General features: G+C 36.6%; 1 protein-coding gene across 1 annotated transcript; it reads right to left on the bottom strand.

Moving 5' to 3' along the window:
* Nucleotides 1–7558: 7558 nt before the first annotated feature.
* On the bottom strand, nucleotides 7559–16767 carry LOC149135629 (uncharacterized). The gene is made up of 3 exons (XM_089352509.1): nucleotides 16616–16767; nucleotides 10739–10857; nucleotides 7559–8904 (listed from the first exon to the last, which is right to left on the bottom strand). Exon 3 carries the CDS (start codon nucleotides 8898–8900, stop codon nucleotides 8223–8225), a length of 678 nt encoding a protein of 225 aa, XP_089208635.1. The 5' UTR covers nucleotides 8901–8904; nucleotides 10739–10857; nucleotides 16616–16767; the 3' UTR covers nucleotides 7559–8222.
* Between the last annotated feature and the right edge of the window lie 5288 nt (nucleotides 16768–22055).

The raw sequence follows: 22055 nt of genomic DNA, 5'->3' as shown, positions 1-22055 counted from the left end.
AAATCGTGTGTTGAAACAGATGTTGTTGTACTTGGGGATGGTCATATTGCCAGTTTAGCCAATAAAAACACACGCACTGTATATTTGGTGTTAATTTTTTTTTTTTTTTTTTTTCAGCTTTATATTACATTAATCTTAATCTTAATCTTATTTCGGCCAGAGTTCTTTCGTCACACTTCTGTGACCTCATCAGTGGTCCTTTGTTTCCTTCTTTCTTATGTGTGTCTCACCTTGCTAACTATCAGCCATTTTGTATTTTGTATTCCTATTGTATGTGTCTACGCATGCGTGTCCTTCAATGTGTCTGTGTCTTTTGTAAGTGCATGTGTGTATGGGGAGTGTCTGTATCACCTATATTCTCTGTTAATACGTGTTCATTTGTATTAGTTTTTATTTATTTATATGTTCATGTGTGTGTGTGTGTGTTTTTTTATTTTTTTTTATTTTTAATGTGTTTAATTAAATTTTGTTAACGTATGTAGTATTTAATTCCATTTGTTTATCTATGTATTGTATTATACTTTGTTCCTATTATTGGTTTATGGGTAACATGTTGTCACATGCTGTGGTTTGTTAGTGGCGTATGTTAGTGTTCCATTCTAGTTTCCTATTCAGGCTAGGTTTCCCTTCTATTATGTGTGTAGCTTCAGTAATTTGTCTAAGTGCTGCATCACTGCTATGTGTAGATAAGATTTTAATTTCTATGTTGTTGATTGAGCCTCTATGTTCTTGCTCAGCGTGCTGGTACAGAACTGATGAGTTCTTCCCTTCCTTAAGTTCCCTCCAATGTTCGTTTGCCCGCTCCCCTATACTCCTTGCTGTTTCGCCTACATATGTCGTTGTCTTATTTCTGCATCGTCCCTCTGTACATCTTATACTATAGACCACATTTCTGGTTTTGCAGTTCGTTTGTGGGCTAAATCTACATACGATACAGTTCCTATCAGTGCAGGGGGTTCTACTGAAAGGGTATGTTCTACTGATAAGGGATTTGATAGGGTTGCCTGGCCTTTCAACAACCTTAATTCTTAGCTTAAGTTTGTCTAGGGCCCTTCTAAAGCGGTACGCCAGTTCGCCTCTAGGGGTGGTGTCGACGAACATGACGCTTTGGTACTTGTGGCTATTGTACCATGAGCTTGCCTTCCCTATTTTCTTCTTAGTTCTTTCTATGGTGTTCCATGATTTGCTCCTATAGAGTGGGCAAATCCCATTCCTATCGTTGCGTTTGATTGTTTCAAACCTCAGGGTTTACAAAGGAGCTATGAAGAAGTTTGAAACAATCAAACGCAACGATAGGAATGGGATTTGCCCACTCTATAGGAGCAAATCATGGAACACCATAGAAAGAACTAAGAAGAAAATAGGGAAGGCAAGCTCATGGTACAATAGCCACAAGTACCAAAGCGTCATGTTCGTCGACACCACCCCTAGAGGCGAACTGGCGTACCGCTTTAGAAGGGCCCTAGACAAACTTAAGCTAAGAATTAAGGTTGTTGAAAGGCCAGGCAACCCTATCAAATCCCTTATCAGTAGAACATACCCTTTCAGTAGAACCCCCTGCACTGATAGGAACTGTATCGTATGTAGATTTAGCCCACAAACGAACTGCAAAACCAGAAATGTGGTCTATAGTATAAGATGTACAGAGGGACGATGCAGAAATAAGACAACGACATATGTAGGCGAAACAGCAAGGAGTATAGGGGAGCGGGCAAACGAACATTGGAGGGAACTTAAGGAAGGGAAGAACTCATCAGTTCTGTACCAGCACGCTGAGCAAGAACATAGAGGCTCAATCAACAACATAGAAATTAAAATCTTATCTACACATAGCAGTGATGCAGCACTTAGACAAATTACTGAAGCTACACACATAATAGAAGGGAAACCTAGCCTGAATAGGAAACTAGAATGGAACACTAACATACGCCACTAACAAACCACAGCATGTGACAACATGTTACCCATAAACCAATAATAGGAACAAAGTATAATACAATACATAGATAAACAAATGGAATTAAATACTACATACGTTAACAAAATTTAATTAAACACATTAAAAATAAAAAAAAAATAAAAAAACACACACACACACACATGAACATATAAATAAATAAAAACTAATACAAATGAACACGTATTAACAGAGAATATAGGTGATACAGACACTCCCCATACACACATGCACTTACAAAAGACACAGACACATTGAAGGACACGCATGCGTAGACACATACAATAGGAATACAAAATACAAAATGGCTGATAGTTAGCAAGGTGAGACACACATAAGAAAGAAGGAAACAAAGGACCACTGATGAGGTCACAGAAGTGTGACGAAAGAACTCTGGCCGAAATAAGATTAAGATTAAGATTAATGTAATATAAAGCTGAAAAAAAAAAAAAAAAAAAAAAAAAATTAACACCAAATATACAGTGCGTGTGTTTTTATTGGCTAAACTGGCAATATGACCATCCCCAAGTACAACAACATATATATATATATATATATATATATATATATATATATATATATATATACACCATGCATCCCCGTGCGTATGTGTTGATATGAGCAACTTTGTTGTTGCTAGTCAGAGAAAGAAGAAAAAATGATCAGAATATGTAGAGGTGAGTGTGGAGAGAAAGCAGAAAGAGAAAGAAAAATTATTTGAAAATAGCGTTCCTAAATTATCTAACAACCAGAAAAGGTTGAAAGATAAGACACATCGAAACCCTTATGTGTAAACGCACACATATAAATAGGCATGTATATCCACATACATAGTAACACACATGTATACACGCTTGCAAATATACAAATAACCATATACATACCTATATATACATACCTATATAGAATACATATGTAATGAGAATATGTGTTCAGTATCAAGTATTGATATGGCTGCGTGTATATTATTACAAGAATTCTTACAGAGAAGAAGAATAAATTTAAGAACTATGTACTGACTACATAAAATAAAATTATTTATTGGCCAACGATGAAGCATAATCAAAATCTAGGATCTAGTTGAATGAAGTAATCTATGGAAGAAAGTTCAGAAATAGGAGATGTAGAAATAACAGCCAAGTGGTGGTTTTCAGTCATGTGGCGTAGAGAAATAGACAGATATAGCAACGACGCGAATGGCTCTAAGTCTAATCGACTAAGAAGCAAAGAACAGGGTTAGCAAGCTGTTTCTAATAATGGAACTCTAGACATTCTAGAAACTTCAGAGATAGACGCTAAACTTCTTGAATAATTAAGAATTACGTCTCATGACAAAGATGCTTTGAGAAACTTCGTAAAGGGTGGTTACTCTATAGAACTTCTTCCAGGATAGGTCATTCAACTATTTAGCTACAGACTACCACATATATATACGCATACGAATATATACAAAACTGTTTGTCTGGTCTATTGAATATTAAAATAAGAATTAAAAAATAGTGCAATTTCAGAGGTGTAGATTGAATAAAATCAATTATAATATAAAATTAAATTGCTAAAAATATTACATAGTGTAATATAATTTAGTGTAATATAAATTTGAAACTATAAATTTTAAAATGAGTAAAATTTCGACCTCGGCGAAATTTATATGAGAAACTTAGCAACTGATAAAAAATCGCTAAATATTGTGTCCAGCTCGTTAAAGTTCTGCCAGCATCGTCGCTTTATTAGTAATGGTGATAATAATAAATAAATAAATACTATGAAATTAATTAAGTAAATAATGGTCCACGTTGTGGGGTATTTTGTGGGCTAAATTGCATTGTAAAAAAACAATCATATGGTTCAATAAGGTGCACTTAAAAGTAATAGTTACAATAAAATATTGAAAATAAAAAAATAATAAAAATAAAATAAAAATAGAAATATATAGTTTCTGTACAGTCGAAAGTTTTCTTGAGACGCGAAAAATGTTGAATGTAGAGGCGAAAATGCAAAATAAATGTAATACTACATGGTGTCGGTTTTTAGGTGAAAAAAGTCAAATTCAAATGCGGAAGTCAATGTTATCCGTACGATACTTTTTCACTAGATAATTTATACCTCGTAGCACGTCTGCAGGAATTTGAAAGCTTCCATCTTTGGTTCAGTGCGTATTTATCCTGGAATCGGATGAAGAGCTTTTCAGTCAGGCACAAATTGCACCTCATAGAGCGTATGTATGCTTCATGCATATACGGTGCTGCTTTCTTCAAGATTGTCCACCTGATTTTGAAAGGACGGGTATCATTTTCTTTCAATAGCCAGACATGTTTAGCGAGACTCGTTGTTGTCATATTTTTGGGGTATCGAAATGAATTTCGGTGGGAATATAATCTAGTCTTAAAGGAATTTTTCGAGGCTCTTGTATATATATCTTGTATTCTTGTGAGCCATCTGTTTGTACCTTAGCTCTATAAACTATTACTTTCTCTAGACACTTTCCTCCCAATGGACGGCAACTTTAATATGTACAATTACAATTCTTCTGGTTATTTCCAGCATATTGGTTACTTCTAATAATTTTCGTGTTGTGCTGGTTAATTAAAGAGGCAAAACCCTTGCAGCAAGAATAACTAACCTCTAGCGTTCTCCTATTAAAAATTCTATATTACCTATGGTTTGGAGTAAAGATAATTTACCAACATAACATGGCAATCTTGGTTTACGACAAATGTTGCTGTAATTTAGCCCCAGGAGACATCGTCTCCAGCTGGCTATACGACACGATCTGTGTCCTTATATTTCCGAACAAGGGAACCTACCAACCCCACTCAGTTCAAAACAATATCAGTGTATCGCGATTTCCTGGTTATTTCCCTTCATTAGCACAGAATAATTGTTCGGCTGGAGGTAGCGCTGCCAAATTCCCGTTCGAAATATCTAGTTTTCAAAGTGACAACTAGTCACTGATCTATAAATTAGAAAATTACTATTTGTAAATCTCACAACGAGAGATATTCAGTGATAGTACTTTGGAGTAAAGATAATTTGCCAACATAACATGTTGCTGTCCTAAACCAGGAGAAAGTACTGTTGCTGAATATCTCGCGTTGTGAGATTTACAAACCAATGGTTTGCTTGAAAGTGATTAGAAACTAGTTTCAAGAATTCTCTACCTATATTAGTTTTTACGGCAATGTTAAATACCGGATTAAATCACAAACTTTCCTAGCTCTAGTTCTGTCTTCTATTATTGTCAGTAGTGCTTTGACTATACTGGATCTCCGAAAATCCACTGTTCCTTAATGCATTATCATAATATGGCACGGCATTTTGAAACGCTGACTCGTCTCAAGATATGGATGATATTCACCTTCCTATATTACTAACTAGACTCTTAAGTATTACGGGTGAATGATTTGAGTCTTTGTTAATATAATATAGATTTTCACTAGGGTTACGGTAGCGTCGTTTAAAATTATCTAATTGCAGATCTAAGTTAATATCTTAAAAATCTACATTATTTAGGTTAGTTTCTATCGTTATCCGTAAGCCCATTCTTTGGAAGAAAGCAATAAGATTCTTTCTAAGTCAATCTAACTCATGGCCGTTCATATTACAGGTAACTATAAGACCGTTATCCCTATATAATCCTGCGTCTATAAAATTGAATTCCAGATGCAGGTTATGCAAAATATAAGCTCCTATAAGCATATAAAATTTCGCTGAGTCATATGCCCCCTCTCGGCACATCGAATAAAGAATCCTCGCTCTTTTTAACCCGTGTAGAATCATCGTAAAAAAGGAGGGATTCTTTGCATGCAGGATAATATCTATATCCGAACTGTGGATGGTGATGTATTGTTTGACGTATCTATATCCGAACGATGGTGACGTACAGTGGTGACGTATCCAAAATGTCGATGGTGACGTAAAGTATAATGCTTTAAAAAGTAAAGGCCTAGATATTGACGGGTAAAAATCGACAATATCAAACTGCGAAAATTTGCAGCTATATTTACAGCTAATTCCCTTGAACCAATCTATAACTGACTTACTATTTTCCCCAATCCGTAGATTTAATTCTCTATTTAACTTGTTTAAAATAGAATCTAGAATACTTTTGCTAATAATGCCTATTTCTGTTTTAGCTGTGTTGATTAGTCCGCATTTAGGGTTTCTACAGAAATTAGTTTTGTGGTCCTTAAGGGTAATAAAGGGTTGGCGTGGAGGGAAGTATTCTGTACTATCATATAAGTTAGTGTTAGCTTCTTTTGTAGGTATCTGTAATGCTATTAGAAAGGAATCGTTTGTAAAGATCTTTTTCAACCACGCATAGGTTTTTGTTTTATCAGAGTTTATGAAAATTTTATCCGAGTTCTTTATATTTCCAATTTTTTCATCCATGGCTCTCTGGAATGAATTGCTGTTGTATGTATGTGTGTGTGTGTGTGTGTGTGTGTGTGTGTGTGTGTGTGTGTGTGTGTGTGTGTGTGTGTGTGTGTGTGTGCGTGTGTGTTTGAGTGTGCGTCTGCGTACGATTTTGAGTATGTGCATCTGTGTTTGTATGAGCAAGAGTACTTGTGTGTGCGTGTGTGCGCGCGCGTATATGCATGCGTGTTGCTTCAACATTGTGTAAAAACGCTATTGGTAAGCCAAGACTGACATGTCCATATTAAGAGTCTTTGTATGTAGAGGTAATGAAGGATTGCAGTGGTGGCTACGTTGTATATAAATTCAGGGATGATATGAGAGGACGGAAGGGACAGTAAGAAAAGCATTCATCTTCAGAGAAAGAAAAGTAGCGTGACACAACCCAACTTTGATAAACACAAGTATCAGTAACAGAGAGCACATCAGCTGGCGCTGCGCTTATGCGATGTGGTAGGAAGTTGAGCAATGAAATTGGAACGCCATATCTCTCTAAGCGATTGAAAACTGTGGAAGCTCTGTTGATGGTTGTTAAAAGGGGAAATAGATACTCTAGGTTCCGGGGCAGTTGGTTCCAACAGCGTGAGTTCATTTTTCTTTAATTTTTGTGGGAGAGGGATGAAGAAAAGATTCATAAGTTGTCACTATTTATTCAATTCCTGTATGTGGCCAACATGGATGACCGTGTTACCAGAGGTTAATTAATCTTATGCTCGTTTGCCACCCGACCTGAATTGGCGGAAAAAATACAAGACTATGCATCATTTTATTGGCGTTATCCACGCAGCCGGCCTCCAACTATTTGCTCTCAGACCCTCATTTAAGAATCTTGCCCTTCCGACAAACTGTCGTGGCAAGTGTAGAAGGGTAGAAGGGTAGAAAGGGTATTGTATTTGTCTGTTGTGAAATGAAGATACAAGCATATGTACAACGGAATGAATTCTTTTAAAGTATCCAGAAAACTTGAGCTGGTATAAGGAAGAATTCTGGGCCTACATTTGATGTTAAGTCTGTTTAAGTAGGACCACCTGAGATCTGCATCAACAATACCACCAACGACATCGGCAGAGCCAATGTCACACCAGTTCCACACCAGTATCACAAACTTACTTGAATTTTTGACTCGTCAATGAAATAAAAAAAACCATGAAACCCCGTTCCTCTTCAAAAATGACAAACTGTAGATATGTTTCCAATTTATATAATATTTTTAGCAAATATGAATATCGTCGATATGTTTTCATGGAAGCCGTAGCAATTTTCTTTAGTTGTATTGTGTTTCTCTCTAAATATTCATCTTATTCTTGAAGATTCAAACAATTATTTTGGTCTTTTAAGCATTCCGGTTTAATCGTTCTTTTATGAATTCATTCTCTTGTAAATAGTTTCTTTGAATCCCATTTCTAGCCATTTGCTTCTATGCTATTTGCTACAATGTATAGCTTTCATATAAACGTATGTGTGTATGTGTGTATATATCAACTTGTTACTTTATTTATAGGAAGTAAGAAAACCAAAACTTTAACATACACAAACAGAGTACTAAATGAAAACATGAGTAGAAATATTTGTGTATTAATGCATGTGTGTGTTTCTTTGAATGATTGCTCCTGTCTGGTTACTCATTAGAAAATTCTTACAAAAATGCTCAAATCCATACAGTCAGGGAGTTTATATAAATACACACAATAAGATCTCACACGTGTAGCAAGTTGAGAAACGTCGATCACCTATCATTATACAACCATTATAATATATTCAGAACGTTAAAACTTCTGTTATACTCCTCTTTCTTTGATCAAATCCCCAAACCAACCGCTCCACGAAAAATATACAGAGTAAGGAAGCATCATTCATCGTCATACGGAATATCATATGAAATATTAGTGTTGGAAACGCCACTGCTTATTGGAACTATCTCTTCGTAGTCATCACCAGTAACACATTGTAACGATGTCCTCTTTCGCCGCTTCGATCTTCTGGTTTTTCTTTTTGTTACTTTAGGTTTTTCCTTTAAACAATAGGTTTTATTTTCACTTTTATCGTCTTTCCTTGCTCCACCAAATTTTCCCCTTCTGCAACAACATCGTTCAAATGCAATACATGTTAGACCCTGTGGTGAATCTATGTTGACCCCAGTTACGGATGAACTCAGATCAACTTCCATACAACTTTCCAGCTGACACGATCCTTTCTGGTCTAAATGGCCGCCCGGGTTGTGTTTATAAACTCTCCTTTTTCTAATAATTTTCATATCCGCGTCTTTTGTACACCCATCGCTGCTCTCGCTGGTGAAACTACTTTTGCTGGTGAAACTGCTTTTGCTGTATTCACTGATATCACTGCCCTTGCTGGTTTCGCAGTAGCTGTCATCTCGTTTTTTCTCGCAGTAGCTGTCATCTCGTTTTTTCTCGCAGTAGTTGGAATCCACCCTGGTCTCGATGCTAGTTTTGCTATCTTTTCTCCTGAGATACTTTTTGCATTGTGTAGGAGTTACACGTTGTTTTGTTTTGTAGAAAAATCTCATATTTCTGCAGAAATATAAGAGAAATAAAGTCAGACAAAGACAAAGCAAATTATTAAGAGAAGTGAGCGTTGCTTAATAATGTATGCGAGAAGATTAATTAATTAATTAATTAATTAATAACACACATACAACAAAAATAACAGCAACAATTAAAACAATTATGACAATAGTGATAGAAATCAAATTTAAACAGGGAACATCAATGCGGTTGGTATGCATGTATTAAATAGCAGCCATGTTTCCTTCAAATCACTCTGTACCCTTTCCATGAAGAATGGGAGTTCACATTAGATACTATTCACTTACGCTATATGTGAAAAAAAAAAAAAAATCGGGACGGTCAACCACTTAAGGTCTTTGATATGGCTCAGCTTGAATAACGCTGCTTTGGGACTAAACAACAACAACAACAACAACAACAACAACAACAACAACAACAACAACAACAACAACAACAACAACAACAACAACATCGATATCAACAAGAAACAACACATACAAAGAAACTTCTATAATTCTGCCGAGTGTCACATCCAGATTCATGCAACTCTGTTGCAGAAATATGCTATAATTTGTCCAAAAATATACTTCCGGGTTCAGTCCCACTGCGTGGCACCTTGAGCAAGTGTCTCCTACTATAGCCTCGAGCCGACCAAAGCCTCGTGAGTGGATTTGGTAGACGGAAACTGAAAGAAGCCCGTCGTATATATGTATATATATATATATATTATTTTGCTTAAAAGAGTTCCAACACTGTCTGTTTTTTATGTTTTATTTATATTCCTGCAGAACCAATGTGGGGTATAGAATATGGAATATACAATATATAATATGATATACAATATACAATATAAAATAAAATAAAATAAAAATGGATGGCACCATGAAAGAAAGTATTGAATGTAGATGAAATATTGAGTGTTCCATATAAAGGATCAAATATATAAATATATAAATATAAATATATATATATAAAGGCGACTCGAGTTTCAGGGCTATTTCCCTTCGTCATGGCCGGTATGACAGACTTTAACAGACTGTTAAAGTCTGTCATACCGGCCATGACGAAGGGAAATAGCCCTGAAACTCGAGTCGCCTTTATATATTTATATATATTTATATATTTGATCCTTTATATTGAACACTCAATATTTCATCTACATTCAATACTTTCTTTCATGGTGCCATCCATTTTTATTTTATTTTATTTTATATTGTATATTGTATATCATATTATATATTGTATATTCCATATTCTATACCCCACATTAGTTCTGCAGGAATATAAATAAGACATAAAAAACAGACAGTGTTGGAACTCTTTTAAGCAAAATAATATATTCCTCTATACACAATCATACAAAAAAACCCACCTTTTTTGTATTTATTTTTACTCGCATATATATATATATATATATATATATATATATATATGTATGTATGTATGTGTGTTTGTGTGTCTGTGTTTGTCCCCCCATCTTCGCTCGGCAACCGATGCTGGTGTGTTTGCGTTCCCGTGGCTTAGCGGTTCGGCAAAAAGGTACCGATAGAACAAGTACTAGGCTTACAATGAATAAGTCATGCGGTCGATTTGCTCGACTAAAGGCGGTGCTCCAGTATGGCCGCAGTCAAATGACTGAAACAAGTAAAAGAGTAACAGAGTATACGCAGGCAAAAGCTAAAAACAACCTCAATCACCTTTTGTTTTATAACTTGTAATTTCACACCGCAGTTGGGATAGCAAAAGTGAGTGATATCCACATCTGCTTAATGAAAAACGAAATTTTCTCCAAACATCGGAAAATAGACAGGATAATATAGGGAGTTTAATTACTTACATTGTGTCTGATTGACTGGTGCTATCCAGGAAATGATATGTCGTAGAAAGTGTTTAGAACTTAAATTTTGTTGTTCTAGGCGAAAACTGTATTAAATGCATAGGCCATCCTCCAATATTCTACATAACAGACAGATAATAGTAATAATAATAATAATAATAATAATAATAATAATAATAATAATAATAATAATAATAATAATAATAATAACTTGTTGTCTCCTAAGGTCTCTGGGTGAGACTTGGATCCAACTTGTACAAATGCAAAGCAAAAGTCAAACATAAAATAATAATAATAATAATAGTAATAATAGTAGTAGTAGTAGTAGTAGTAGTAGTAGTAGTAGTAGTAGTAGTAGTAGTAGTAGCAGTAGTAGTAGCAGCAGCAGTGGTAGTAGTAGTAGTAGTAGTAGTAGTAGTAGTAGTAGTAGTAATGATAATAATAATAATAATGATTCCATTTATTGGCCACCAGGGCGAAAGATGAGGGAGACAATACAAAGATAATCACAAAATGTGGTGGTGGTGGTGCGTTACATATACCGAGATGATAAAATAAATTACAAAAACAAGGAGTAAGTATTCACAGCATAAATTGAAGACGAAAGGAAATATATATAGTATACAAAGGTTAAAAAAAGAAGGGGTTGATAGAGATGTAATCCTCCTGGAGCACAATGACCTCTAGGGATATTCGAGAAACCCCACTGTCCAAGATCTATCTGAACACCAAACGCAAGTGTCCTCCCTAATTCCCTTTCTCAGACTCACAGGTTTACACTTAGAGAGGTCCCATCTACTCTTGCCCTTTTCGCAACTTTCACCCACATTTCAATAAATTCACTTGAGGGCAGCACTTCCCACCCTCAGTTTCCTTTTCAAGTGAATGAGACTTCTATCAAAGTGGAATGTATCTGTCCTCGTACCTTTCAGCGTCGTCCACCAGACAACCACTTTCGCCACAGCCACCAGACAAAGGGAGACTGCTTTGCCTGCTCGATTAAAAAAAGGGCGGCGGAGCAATCATCACTATGGACTCGGCTAATAGACGGATCCATCCCACACGTAGCAGCAGCTGTTCGACATAACTTCGCAAGTCAGCTGTGCCCGGACACTGAACGAGTGCGTGCAATTCGGACAAGCCGGTCTAACAGCACATCCCTGCGTGTAGAGTTTATCTGGAACACGTAGTGTCCCTACCCTGGTATTACTGTCAGACCAAAGACATCTGAAAATTATCCATAGTAGTTCCCAATCGGAAAGTCCTCCGCAGCAGAGTTGCCAGTTTGTTTTCGTCGACAACATCGTCGCAATTCTCTGCCACTCATCCTCTACAAATTGCTAAAGTGGAACATCTACCGATCCCATTGCCCGATTGGTAGAAGGTTGTGAGCGCCTGACGACATTCTAAGCGCCAGAAGCCCAGTTTCGGTCTGTTGTAATAATAATAATGATGATGATGATAATAATAATAATAATAATAATAATAATAATAATAATAATAATAATAATAATAATAATAATAATAATAATAGGATGCAGTACCAGGCAGTGGCTCCCATGGCTTCTGATTTTAATTGATTGGAAGTGTTATCATGTAAATTGTTTTGGCTTTGGTATAAAAGATGGGCTACAGCAATTATTCTGCTTAATACGACAGATTTTCTTGTCAGTTGTTTGACCTTAACCAGTTGAGCATGTCCCTTAGTGGCTGATGAATATGTGCATCTCTGATCATGAACAGAAGTAGTGGGGGAGCATCATAGCCATGTGTTGAGAGGAATTCTTTGGGGTTTGAATAATTCACCTTTGGAAACATGGGTGTTTTGCTCAACATTCTTAAACAAACGTTATTCAGGGACCTTTTGAGCGGGATGGGCTACCCGACCTGAAGAAATTCTCACTGGGCCCCACCTGCGAGGTCATGCGTTGTTTATCTTGATATGAGATCACCATGTCGCGCACATATGGTTGTGATGCATGTGCCTGGTGTACCCTTATCAGACGGGTAGTCATGATGGGTATATTGGGCTTCGTATATTTTACCCCAATGTCACTTTGATGGAATGCACTGCTCTCTCACTCAATAATAATAATAATAATAATAATAATAATAATAATAATAATAATAATAATAATAATAATAATAATAATAATAATGCAGTACCAGGCAGTGGCTCTCATGGCTTTTGATCTTAATTGATTGGAAGTTTATCATGTACATTGTTTTGTCTTGGTATAAAAGATGGGCTACAGCAAATATTCTGCTAAATATCACAGATTTGCTTGTCAGTTGTTTGACCGTAACCAGTTGAGCATGTCCCTTGGTGGCTGACGATGTGTACATCTCCGATCACGAGAAGAAGTAGTTGGGAAGCATCATAGCCATGTGTTGGGAGGAATTCTTTGGGGCTTGAATAATTCACCTTTGGAAACATGGGTATTTTATACAACATCCTTAAACAGACCTTATTCAGGGACCTTTTGAGCGGGATGGGCTACTCGACCTGAAGAAAATTCTAACTGGGCCCCACCTGCGAAGTCATGCGCTGTTTATCTTGATCACTATGTCGCGCACATATGGTTGTGATGCATGTGCCTGGTGTACTCTTATCAGACGAGTAGTCATGATGGGTATAATGGGCTTCGTATATTTTATCCCACTGTCACTTTGATGGCATTCACTGCTCTCTCACTCAATAATAATGATAATGATAAGACAGAAGAATTTTAATTGCAGCACAAGATCAAAGCCTTCCCACCAGAAACTACCAAAAACACTCAATGAAAATAAACACAAGTAACTGTAGAATATGTAGCGATGGAGAAGAAACAATAAATCATATTGTCTCTGGCTGCTCAGTCCTGGCTAAGAAGGAATATATTCGTAGACACGACTGAGTTTGGACTTGTATACACTGGAAGCTGTGGAATGACGACAGAAAAAAAATGGTATAGGCACACCCAGAGAAGGTCACACAAAATGAGAAATCAACCATACTCTGGGCTATGCCAATACACACAAACAAAGAAATCAAGGCTAATAGGCCGGATATGGTTGTCAGAGACGATCAAGAAAAATGTGCTTTTAATCGAAGTATCAATACCAACAGATGACAAAGTTTCTCTAAAAGAAACGGAGGAACTTTCAAGATACAAAGACCTGGAAAGAGAGGTAAGTTGAATGTGGAGCCAAAAAAAAAAAACAAAAAAAATACAGAAACAATTCCTATTATAATAGGCGCATTAGATATGATAAAAAATTTCAGAAAAATACATAACAAAACCATCAGGTCTTACAAGTATATATAACACAGAAAATAGCACTACTGAACACCGCAACACTTCCTACGTAAAGCTCTTTTAATACAATGAAAATAAGAGCACCACATCAAACTACCACATACCCAAAGCACACAGAATTGTGCTCGGTAGTGCAGTGAAAACACGTGATAAAAATATGACTACTGAATAACTACTGAATTTCAATCTCTTTCAGCCATTTATTATTATTGAATAATAAATAGCTGAAAGAGATTGAAATAGAATGCCCGGTAAAGCTCCCTAAAGAAAGCTTGTCTTTTAGGGACAGCAAGGATTATCAGGAGAGTTCTAAGCACTTGAAACACTGCTGAACACATTTGGATACCTAAGATTACCGGTAGTAATCCGCTAACCATATAATTCCTACCAGGAATAAGACCGAACCTGCGTCAAACCGAAATAATAAAGTCCTCAATCATGGCGGGTCTGTTAAGTCGATTACATCGACCCAGAGCGTAACTGGTACTTATTTCATATACCCCAAAAGAATGAAAGGTAAAGTCGACCTCGGCCGAATTTGAACTCAGAATATATGAAATACCGCTAAGTATTTTGGCCGGCGTGCTAACGATTTTACCAGTTCGTCGCCTTAATAGAGAGGGTAATAATGATAATAAAAAATAGTAACGTTACTTTATATTTCACTTTTATTTACATGCGATTTAACAATTAAGTGTTTTATGTTTTTTATGTTTTTATGCTTTTTTTATGTCCTGGTTTTCTATATTCTTTTATGTAGTTATATTTGTATGTATGTGTATATGTCATTATTCAGTTTTATTTCAAGATTTCTTGCCAATAGAGAAAGAGCCGATTTCTAACCTAGTTCCAAGGCTGCTTCATTGGAATTTCAACATCATCAAACGGGGTATGTATGTATGTATGTATGTTTGTATGTTTTTTTTTATGTATATATTCTCATATATATACTTTCTTATCTAGACAAGCTCATATATACTTCATATAAACTTCTGAAAAGTTTTAGAGATTTTTTCAGTTCCAGTGATGGATTAGATCTTCAGTCTGCGAATCAGTTTTCTGTTTTCTGGTTTTGAGAAGTCTAATTTCTCAGTATTGGTATTTAGGCAGTATTTCACGTACCCATGTGCCGCAATAATTACAGGTAATAAACTCAACTTGTAATCTGGATAGAGTAACAGCATATTTCTGAATAGAACAGCGTAGGTGTTATCTTTTTACCTGATCTTCAGCTTTATCTTAACATCCACTGGGCAGCTGATTTCCACAACTGTACACAGTTTCTGTTCTTTGTTCCAAATCATTATATCAGATCTGTCATATTTACATTTTATTGAGGTTTTCACTGGGACATTCCACAAAACTCCTTTTCATTATATATGTATGTATGTAGTGGAGACGCAATGGCCCAGTGGTTAGGGCAGCGGACTCGTGGTCATAGGATCGCGGTTTCGATTCTCAGACCGGGCGTTGTGAGTGTTTATTGAGCGAAAACACTTAAAGTTCCACGAAGCTCCGGCAGGGGATGGTGGCGAACCCTGCTGTACTCTTTCACCACAACTTTCTCTCACTTTTACTTCCTCTTTCTGTTGTGCCTGTATTTCAAAGGGCCAGCTTTGTCACACTCTGCGTCACGCTGAATATCCCCGAGAACTATGTTAAGGGTACACGTGTCTGTGGAATGCTCAGCCACTTGCACGTTAATTTCACGAGCAGGCTGTTCCGTTGATCGGATCAACTGGAACTCTCGTCGTCGTAAGCGACGGAGTGCCAACATGTATGTATGTATGTATATATGAATGTATGTATGTATGTACGTATTATGTATGTATGTACGGATATATATATATATATATATATATATATATATATATACGCACACACACATGGATACCAATATATTTATCAGATAAAAGAAGTGAAGTGAGAGAATACATGTATTCCAATAGTTTATAGCTAATTCCTAATCAGATGTATACCTGATTTGGTAGACGGAAATTTTAGCATCTACTTGTTTCAGTCTTTTGACTGCGGTCATGTTAGGTATAGTCGAAAAAATCGGTCTCAGCCTTGTACTTACACCAGCGGTTTATTTCGACGAAACACTAAATTATGCGGACGTAAACAAACCAACACCTGTTATCAAGCGGCAGTGGGGTACAAACAAAAACACAAAAAACCCCACACATAGCTATATACATGTATATTATACGACGGGCTTCTTTTAATTTCCGTCTACCAAATCCTCTCACACGGATTCACTATTTCGATTTATTTTCACACTTAGCATATCTAGGACTTCATAATCTAATGTTTCCTACCGTTTTTGTATTTTAAAGACGCTGAAGAATTTTGATTTGAAGTTGATTTGACTGATATTTGTAGCGAGTTATGGAACCACGTTAATACTGCTTCTTTTGTTATTTTATTATGTTTCTGTGTTCTCAGTTCAAACAGCAACAACAACAAAATTCAGTTAGGAATTAACAATGAGGAGGAATATGTAGACTTCATTAAGATCCTACCCAAAATAACCATAAAAAATGGACCATTTATAAAATTCTTTTCTTCTTACCTCAATTTAGAAGTTGTCAAATGGCAAGTGTTACTAAACAGGCGAGTGTTGATGTCATGACGTAAAAGTTATCTGTGACGTCATATAAACAAAAACAAACAATATTTTCCCCAATATTTGTTACGCGTTTAAGGTGGCGAGCTGGCAGAATCGTTTGGCACGTCAGGCAAATTGCTTAGCGGTATTTCGTCCGTCTTTACTTTACCTTTCATCCTTTTGGGGTTGATAGAATAAGTACCAGTTGAGTACTGGGGTCGATGTAATCAACGTACCCCCCAGACCCGGAATTGCTGGCTTTATGCCGAAATGAAACCAGTATCTTACATGTGTTTTTTTATTTGATTAGTTTCCGATTAAATTATAATAATGTTGTTGCTGCTGCTGCTGATGATGTTAATGATGATGATGAGGATGGCTTCTATAATTTGCCTCCATGGCGAAAGATGAGGAGGACAATACAAAGACAGACATAATGTGTGTATGTGTGGGGGGTAATGAGAGAAAAAATATATATAGAAAGTATACACAGTATTCAATAAAACAAAGATCAGTTACCATACTTGACCAGGCTGGAGCATCTTTTATTTAATTTCTCTTGGATGGGACGCATTCCAATGATCAGACAGTCAGTTTGCTACCAGCACCCTCTAAGTGGCGGTTAGGGATGCCGTGGATTCTGATGCGGGGACACGTATCCAGGCTGCGCCACCTGAAACGATCTCTGGACCATGAGCGGGTATGGGCTCAGTTTGTGAGGCACATCTTTTCACAGCTCGTCTCCTTGACGGAGCTTCAGTCCAAACCGAGACTGGGCGTCTAACACCTAGGATATCGTCAGGTGCTCACAGCCCTCTACCAGTTGGGCAATGGGTTCGGTGGAAGTTCCATTTTAGGAATATGTAGAGGATTAGTGGCGGGGAATTTGCGACGACGTTCTTTTGCTATGCGCATGTAAGAATATTTGTCTTTGTAATAAATAGGTTTGGTTTCTTTCTACCAGATAGTTGATGCATGCTGTTTTTGTGTATGTTTGTGTGTGTATTTGTGCATGTGTGTGTGTGTCTTTGTGCGTGTGTGTACAGTTTGCAGCAAAAGGCCTGATTCACCATTCTTGATAAAAGTTTCAAAAGTAAACGCATGATGTGCGTAGGTTCAAACCATGATGGTAACTAGAAAAGAAAAAAAAAACGATAAAACAGTAGGGCTACATAATGACTCTATTACCAGTTGCCTAAATTCAATATCTGTGTGAAACAGGAGGTGTTTCTGTCGCTTGTGGCTGGGTACCTGGAGAGGCAAGTTGATATCGTCGTAGGACGCTGAATTGACATGAAGAGACAAGTCGTTGGCGTCGTAGGACGCTGAACAGACCGATCAGTTAAACTATTCGCGGTCTGGTTCGGTCCCAACATTCAGGTGGATAAGAATTTGGACTAGGTGACGAACAAGGTGTCCAGTCTTACCCATAGGTGGACTGAGAGGAAGCTGTCCCTGAAACGTCAGGCAGGGGTGGTGAATACCTACATTGTCTCCGTCATCTGTAATCGCTCGACCGTTTGTATGTGCGTATGTATGTAGTATTTGGAGACAGTGCATGTGCAGATTTGTATGTCTTGTTTTATGTATGTATTCTCGTGCATATAGTTGCATGTTTAGACATGCGCATATATACTTAAATGGTAAATGACTGGAAAGTTTTAAAGATTTTTAGTTCTAGTAAAGGCTTGGATCTGTAGCCTTCGAATTACCTTTCTCCTTTCTGCTTTTGAGAAGCCTAATTTTTCAAGATCGGTGCTTAGTCAGTTTGTTACATATGTATGCATGCATGTGTGTTTATGTATGTATGTATGTATGTATGTATGTATGTATGTATGTATGTATGTATGTATGTATGGATGGATGGATGGATGGATGGATGCATGCATGTATGTATGTATGCATGCATGTATGTATGCATGTATGTATGTATGTATGTATGTATCTATGTATGTATGTATGTTTATGTATGCATATAAAAGGCAGCAAAGTAGAAAATAGCCTTCATAAGCATAATACTTCTTGTGATGAAAGACAAGGGAGACAACCCTAACATTGGCTAAAATATACAAACTAAGATCAACATATTGTTTTGAGATGATCAGACCTTTGGTAAATATGGTTTTAGGTATGTTGCCCTCTTATTAGACATCCTCACAAATCATAGTATTACTGGTACTCATGGAAATGCCGATGATTGTATTCTATATTAATAGACACCGAATGGATTAAAGTACAGTCGTCCGGAGTGTAGCTTGAACACACGAGCTAAGTATGTATGTATGTATGTTATCAATCAGTTTCATTTCTGTATTTCTTGTCCATAGAGAAAGAGCCGGACTCTAACATAGATTCAAGGCTCCTTCATTGGAACTTTTATCAACATCTAGGTATTTGTGCATATGTGTGTGTGTGTGCAGTATTTGGTGTTAGTGTATGCGCAGATTTGTATGTTTGTTTTATGGATGCGTTTTTATGTATACATTTTCATGTCTATGCATATACATATGTATTTATGCGCAGATATATATGTATGTATGTATGTATGTGTGTATGTGTATATGTATCTGTCTGTCTGTCTTATGTCCGTCCGTCCGTCTGTCTGTCGTTTGTCGTTTGTCTGTCGTTTTTCTATCTATCAAGATACTAACTCATGTATTTTACTCTGATCAGTTCATTAGTTGATACCCGGCAATTTATGGACTGTAAAAAGTTTTAATTGTTTTATGCCAATGCAAATTGTTTAAAACTTCTACGATTTATTATGTTCTTTTTGCTCGATGTACGGAAGATATTTAATCGAGCATGGCGTAGCTATTATAAACGACATCACGATACAATCGAAACAATGGTAATAGCAGTTTATGTGGTCGTTATTTAGTCCAGATAGTTCGGACACCAATCGACAATTTCTCCACGTCCAGCTAGCCAATATCTCATGCAATTTCCTCAATTTCGTTTTCTGTTTTATTACTTAATTCTAACCTCCGAAAGCATAATTAACCAAAGACGAATCGAACCATGATAAGAAAAGGAAAAAAAAAAAAAGAAAAAAGAAAAGAAAAGAGGAATTTTAAAAAATGAGAAAAAAAGAAAAAAAAGAAAAAGGAAAAGTAGAAAACGTTTACGTCAGCAAATAATATACGAATGTTTCCGACATGTGAAATGTCCATTCTCTCATTTCGGAAATGACCGCTGGAAATTGTCACTTGGAACTCCTGTCTGACACAAAAACTACTTGCCGTTTGTCCTCTTCAGCTTTCCACACAGCTCGCAAATAAAACTCGAAACCACATAATGTAAACAGCCAATAAAAATTGCTCGAAAATGAGATTGGTGAAAGGTCAACGTTATAACTGCAATTCCCTGTAAGTGAATATTTCGTAATTCGGTTTGTGGCACGAAATCCGGGTCTTTTCTATTCCATTCATTATATGGTTTCTGTGTGGACTTCAGCGTAACTGTCTGTCTGTATGTACTTTATGCATGCTTGTATTACATATATCGTCAATACGTATAACTGTGTGCGTGTTGTAGTTGCTTACTAGAGATTTTCATTTATTCTACCGATGATATACGTAACCATATACACATGCTTATCTAAGCATGTATGCATACATATACATCTATATACGTGAGTGTATGTGCGTGTTTGTGTGATTACATACACACACATACCTATCTATATCTATCTATCTATCTATCTATCTATCTATCTATCTATCTATCTATATAAATATATATATACACACACACACACACGTATTTAATATATATTTTGATATATGTCTCTATATATATGTATATATATATATATATATATATACATATATATAGATAGATATATATCTATATGTATGTATTTATGTGTGTGCGTGTGTGTATATATATATTTATATATATACATATATATACTTATGTATAAATGCGCGCACCCACACGCACACAGACACACAGACACACACACTCACTCACACACACACCGACACACACACACACACACACACACACACACACACACACACACACACACACACACACACACAGAGTTTAACGCGGTCGTTTAACCGAATAGTTCTACTTGATATGATACACACGTTAGCAGCCGACCGTTTTCGTGCCGTGTCAGGCGGTTTCTTTTGACGACATTAACTTATTTCCTGTAGGCATTGGCATTACTATTATTATTTTTTTTGCCTGTTGGCTACCACAAATGTTATAATCATTTAATCATGTAATAATTATTTAATCTTGCATTTGATAATTATTTAATCTTGTAATAGTTTCAGTCACTGGATAGTTACAGTGCTTTTACTACAGATATTGCGTTCGTCGATCGCTGTGAATCCGATACTTATTTCAGTATAGTGGTTGTTTTCTCGATTTGAACTAATCGCATGGCTTGCAACCACACATACATACACAAAAGTGTTTTAAAATTTTATTTGAACTTATAGGTACAGATGCTGCTGTGTGGCCAAGAAGGTCACATTGCATCCACGTCGTTTTGGGTTCAGTCCCACTGAGCGACACCTTGGGCAGATGTTTTCTACTAGAGCCCCGGGTCGACCAAAGCCATGTGAATGAATTTGGTTGACAGAAACTGTGTGAAATGCAGCGAGCTGGCAGAAACGTTAACACGCCGGGCGAAATGCTTAGCGGTATTTCGTCTGCCGTTACGTTCTGAGTTCAAATTCCACTGCGGTCGACTTTGCCTTTCATCCTTTCGGGGTTGATAAATTAAGTACCAGTTACGCACTGGAGGTCGTTATAATCAACTTAATCCCTTTGTCTGTCCTTGTTTGTCCCCTCTATGTTTAGCCCCTAGTGGGCAATAAAGAAATAAGGAACTCTGTGGAAGCACGTCGTATATGCATAAGTGTGTGTGTTTGTGTTTGTAGTTTACCATCGCTATGTCCCTGTAGCTTAGTTTTTTGGCAAATGAATTCGATAGAATAAGTACCAGTCTTTAAAATAAATCTTGGAGTACATTTGTTGGTCTAAAACCCTTCAGGGCGATGCCCTAGCACGGGCGAAGTCCAATGAGTGAAACAGGCAAAAGATAAGGTAAAAATTGCAAGTAGCAACATGCTCAACTGTGTAAATTCGGAGATGAGGTGCAAACAGATTATAACCTGCGAAGGTGTACGATTTTTGACAGTGAAATAAAGTATTACATGTAAGATTTGAATAATATTTAAGATAATTTAGAGACTCTACATTTAAATAATATATTAGACTTTTTTCCTCCATTAATGTGCAATCTTGATCCTTTGATGAGAATTATCACTCATACGATATACACGCACATACACACACGCGAAGGTGCACACAAACCCGCTCATACCCATACCTATGAGTTTGAGTATCTATACGCTTAGGGTAGCTAGTCTGGCGTATAACA

This window comes from Octopus bimaculoides, chromosome 5, assembly GCF_046866305.1.
Source record: "Octopus bimaculoides isolate indiv1 chromosome 5, ASM4686630v1, whole genome shotgun sequence".
NCBI classification, from domain to species: domain Eukaryota; kingdom Metazoa; phylum Mollusca; class Cephalopoda; order Octopoda; family Octopodidae; genus Octopus; species Octopus bimaculoides.
Note: the sequence above shows the minus strand (reverse complement) of the source record. Positions and strands in the feature narration are given on the sequence as shown.

What these genes read in the sequence shown, in the direction of transcription:
- LOC149135629 (XM_089352509.1), bottom strand. Translation starts at nt 8,900, where the DNA reads ATGAGATTTTTCTACAAAACAAAACAACGTGTAACTCCTACACAATGC.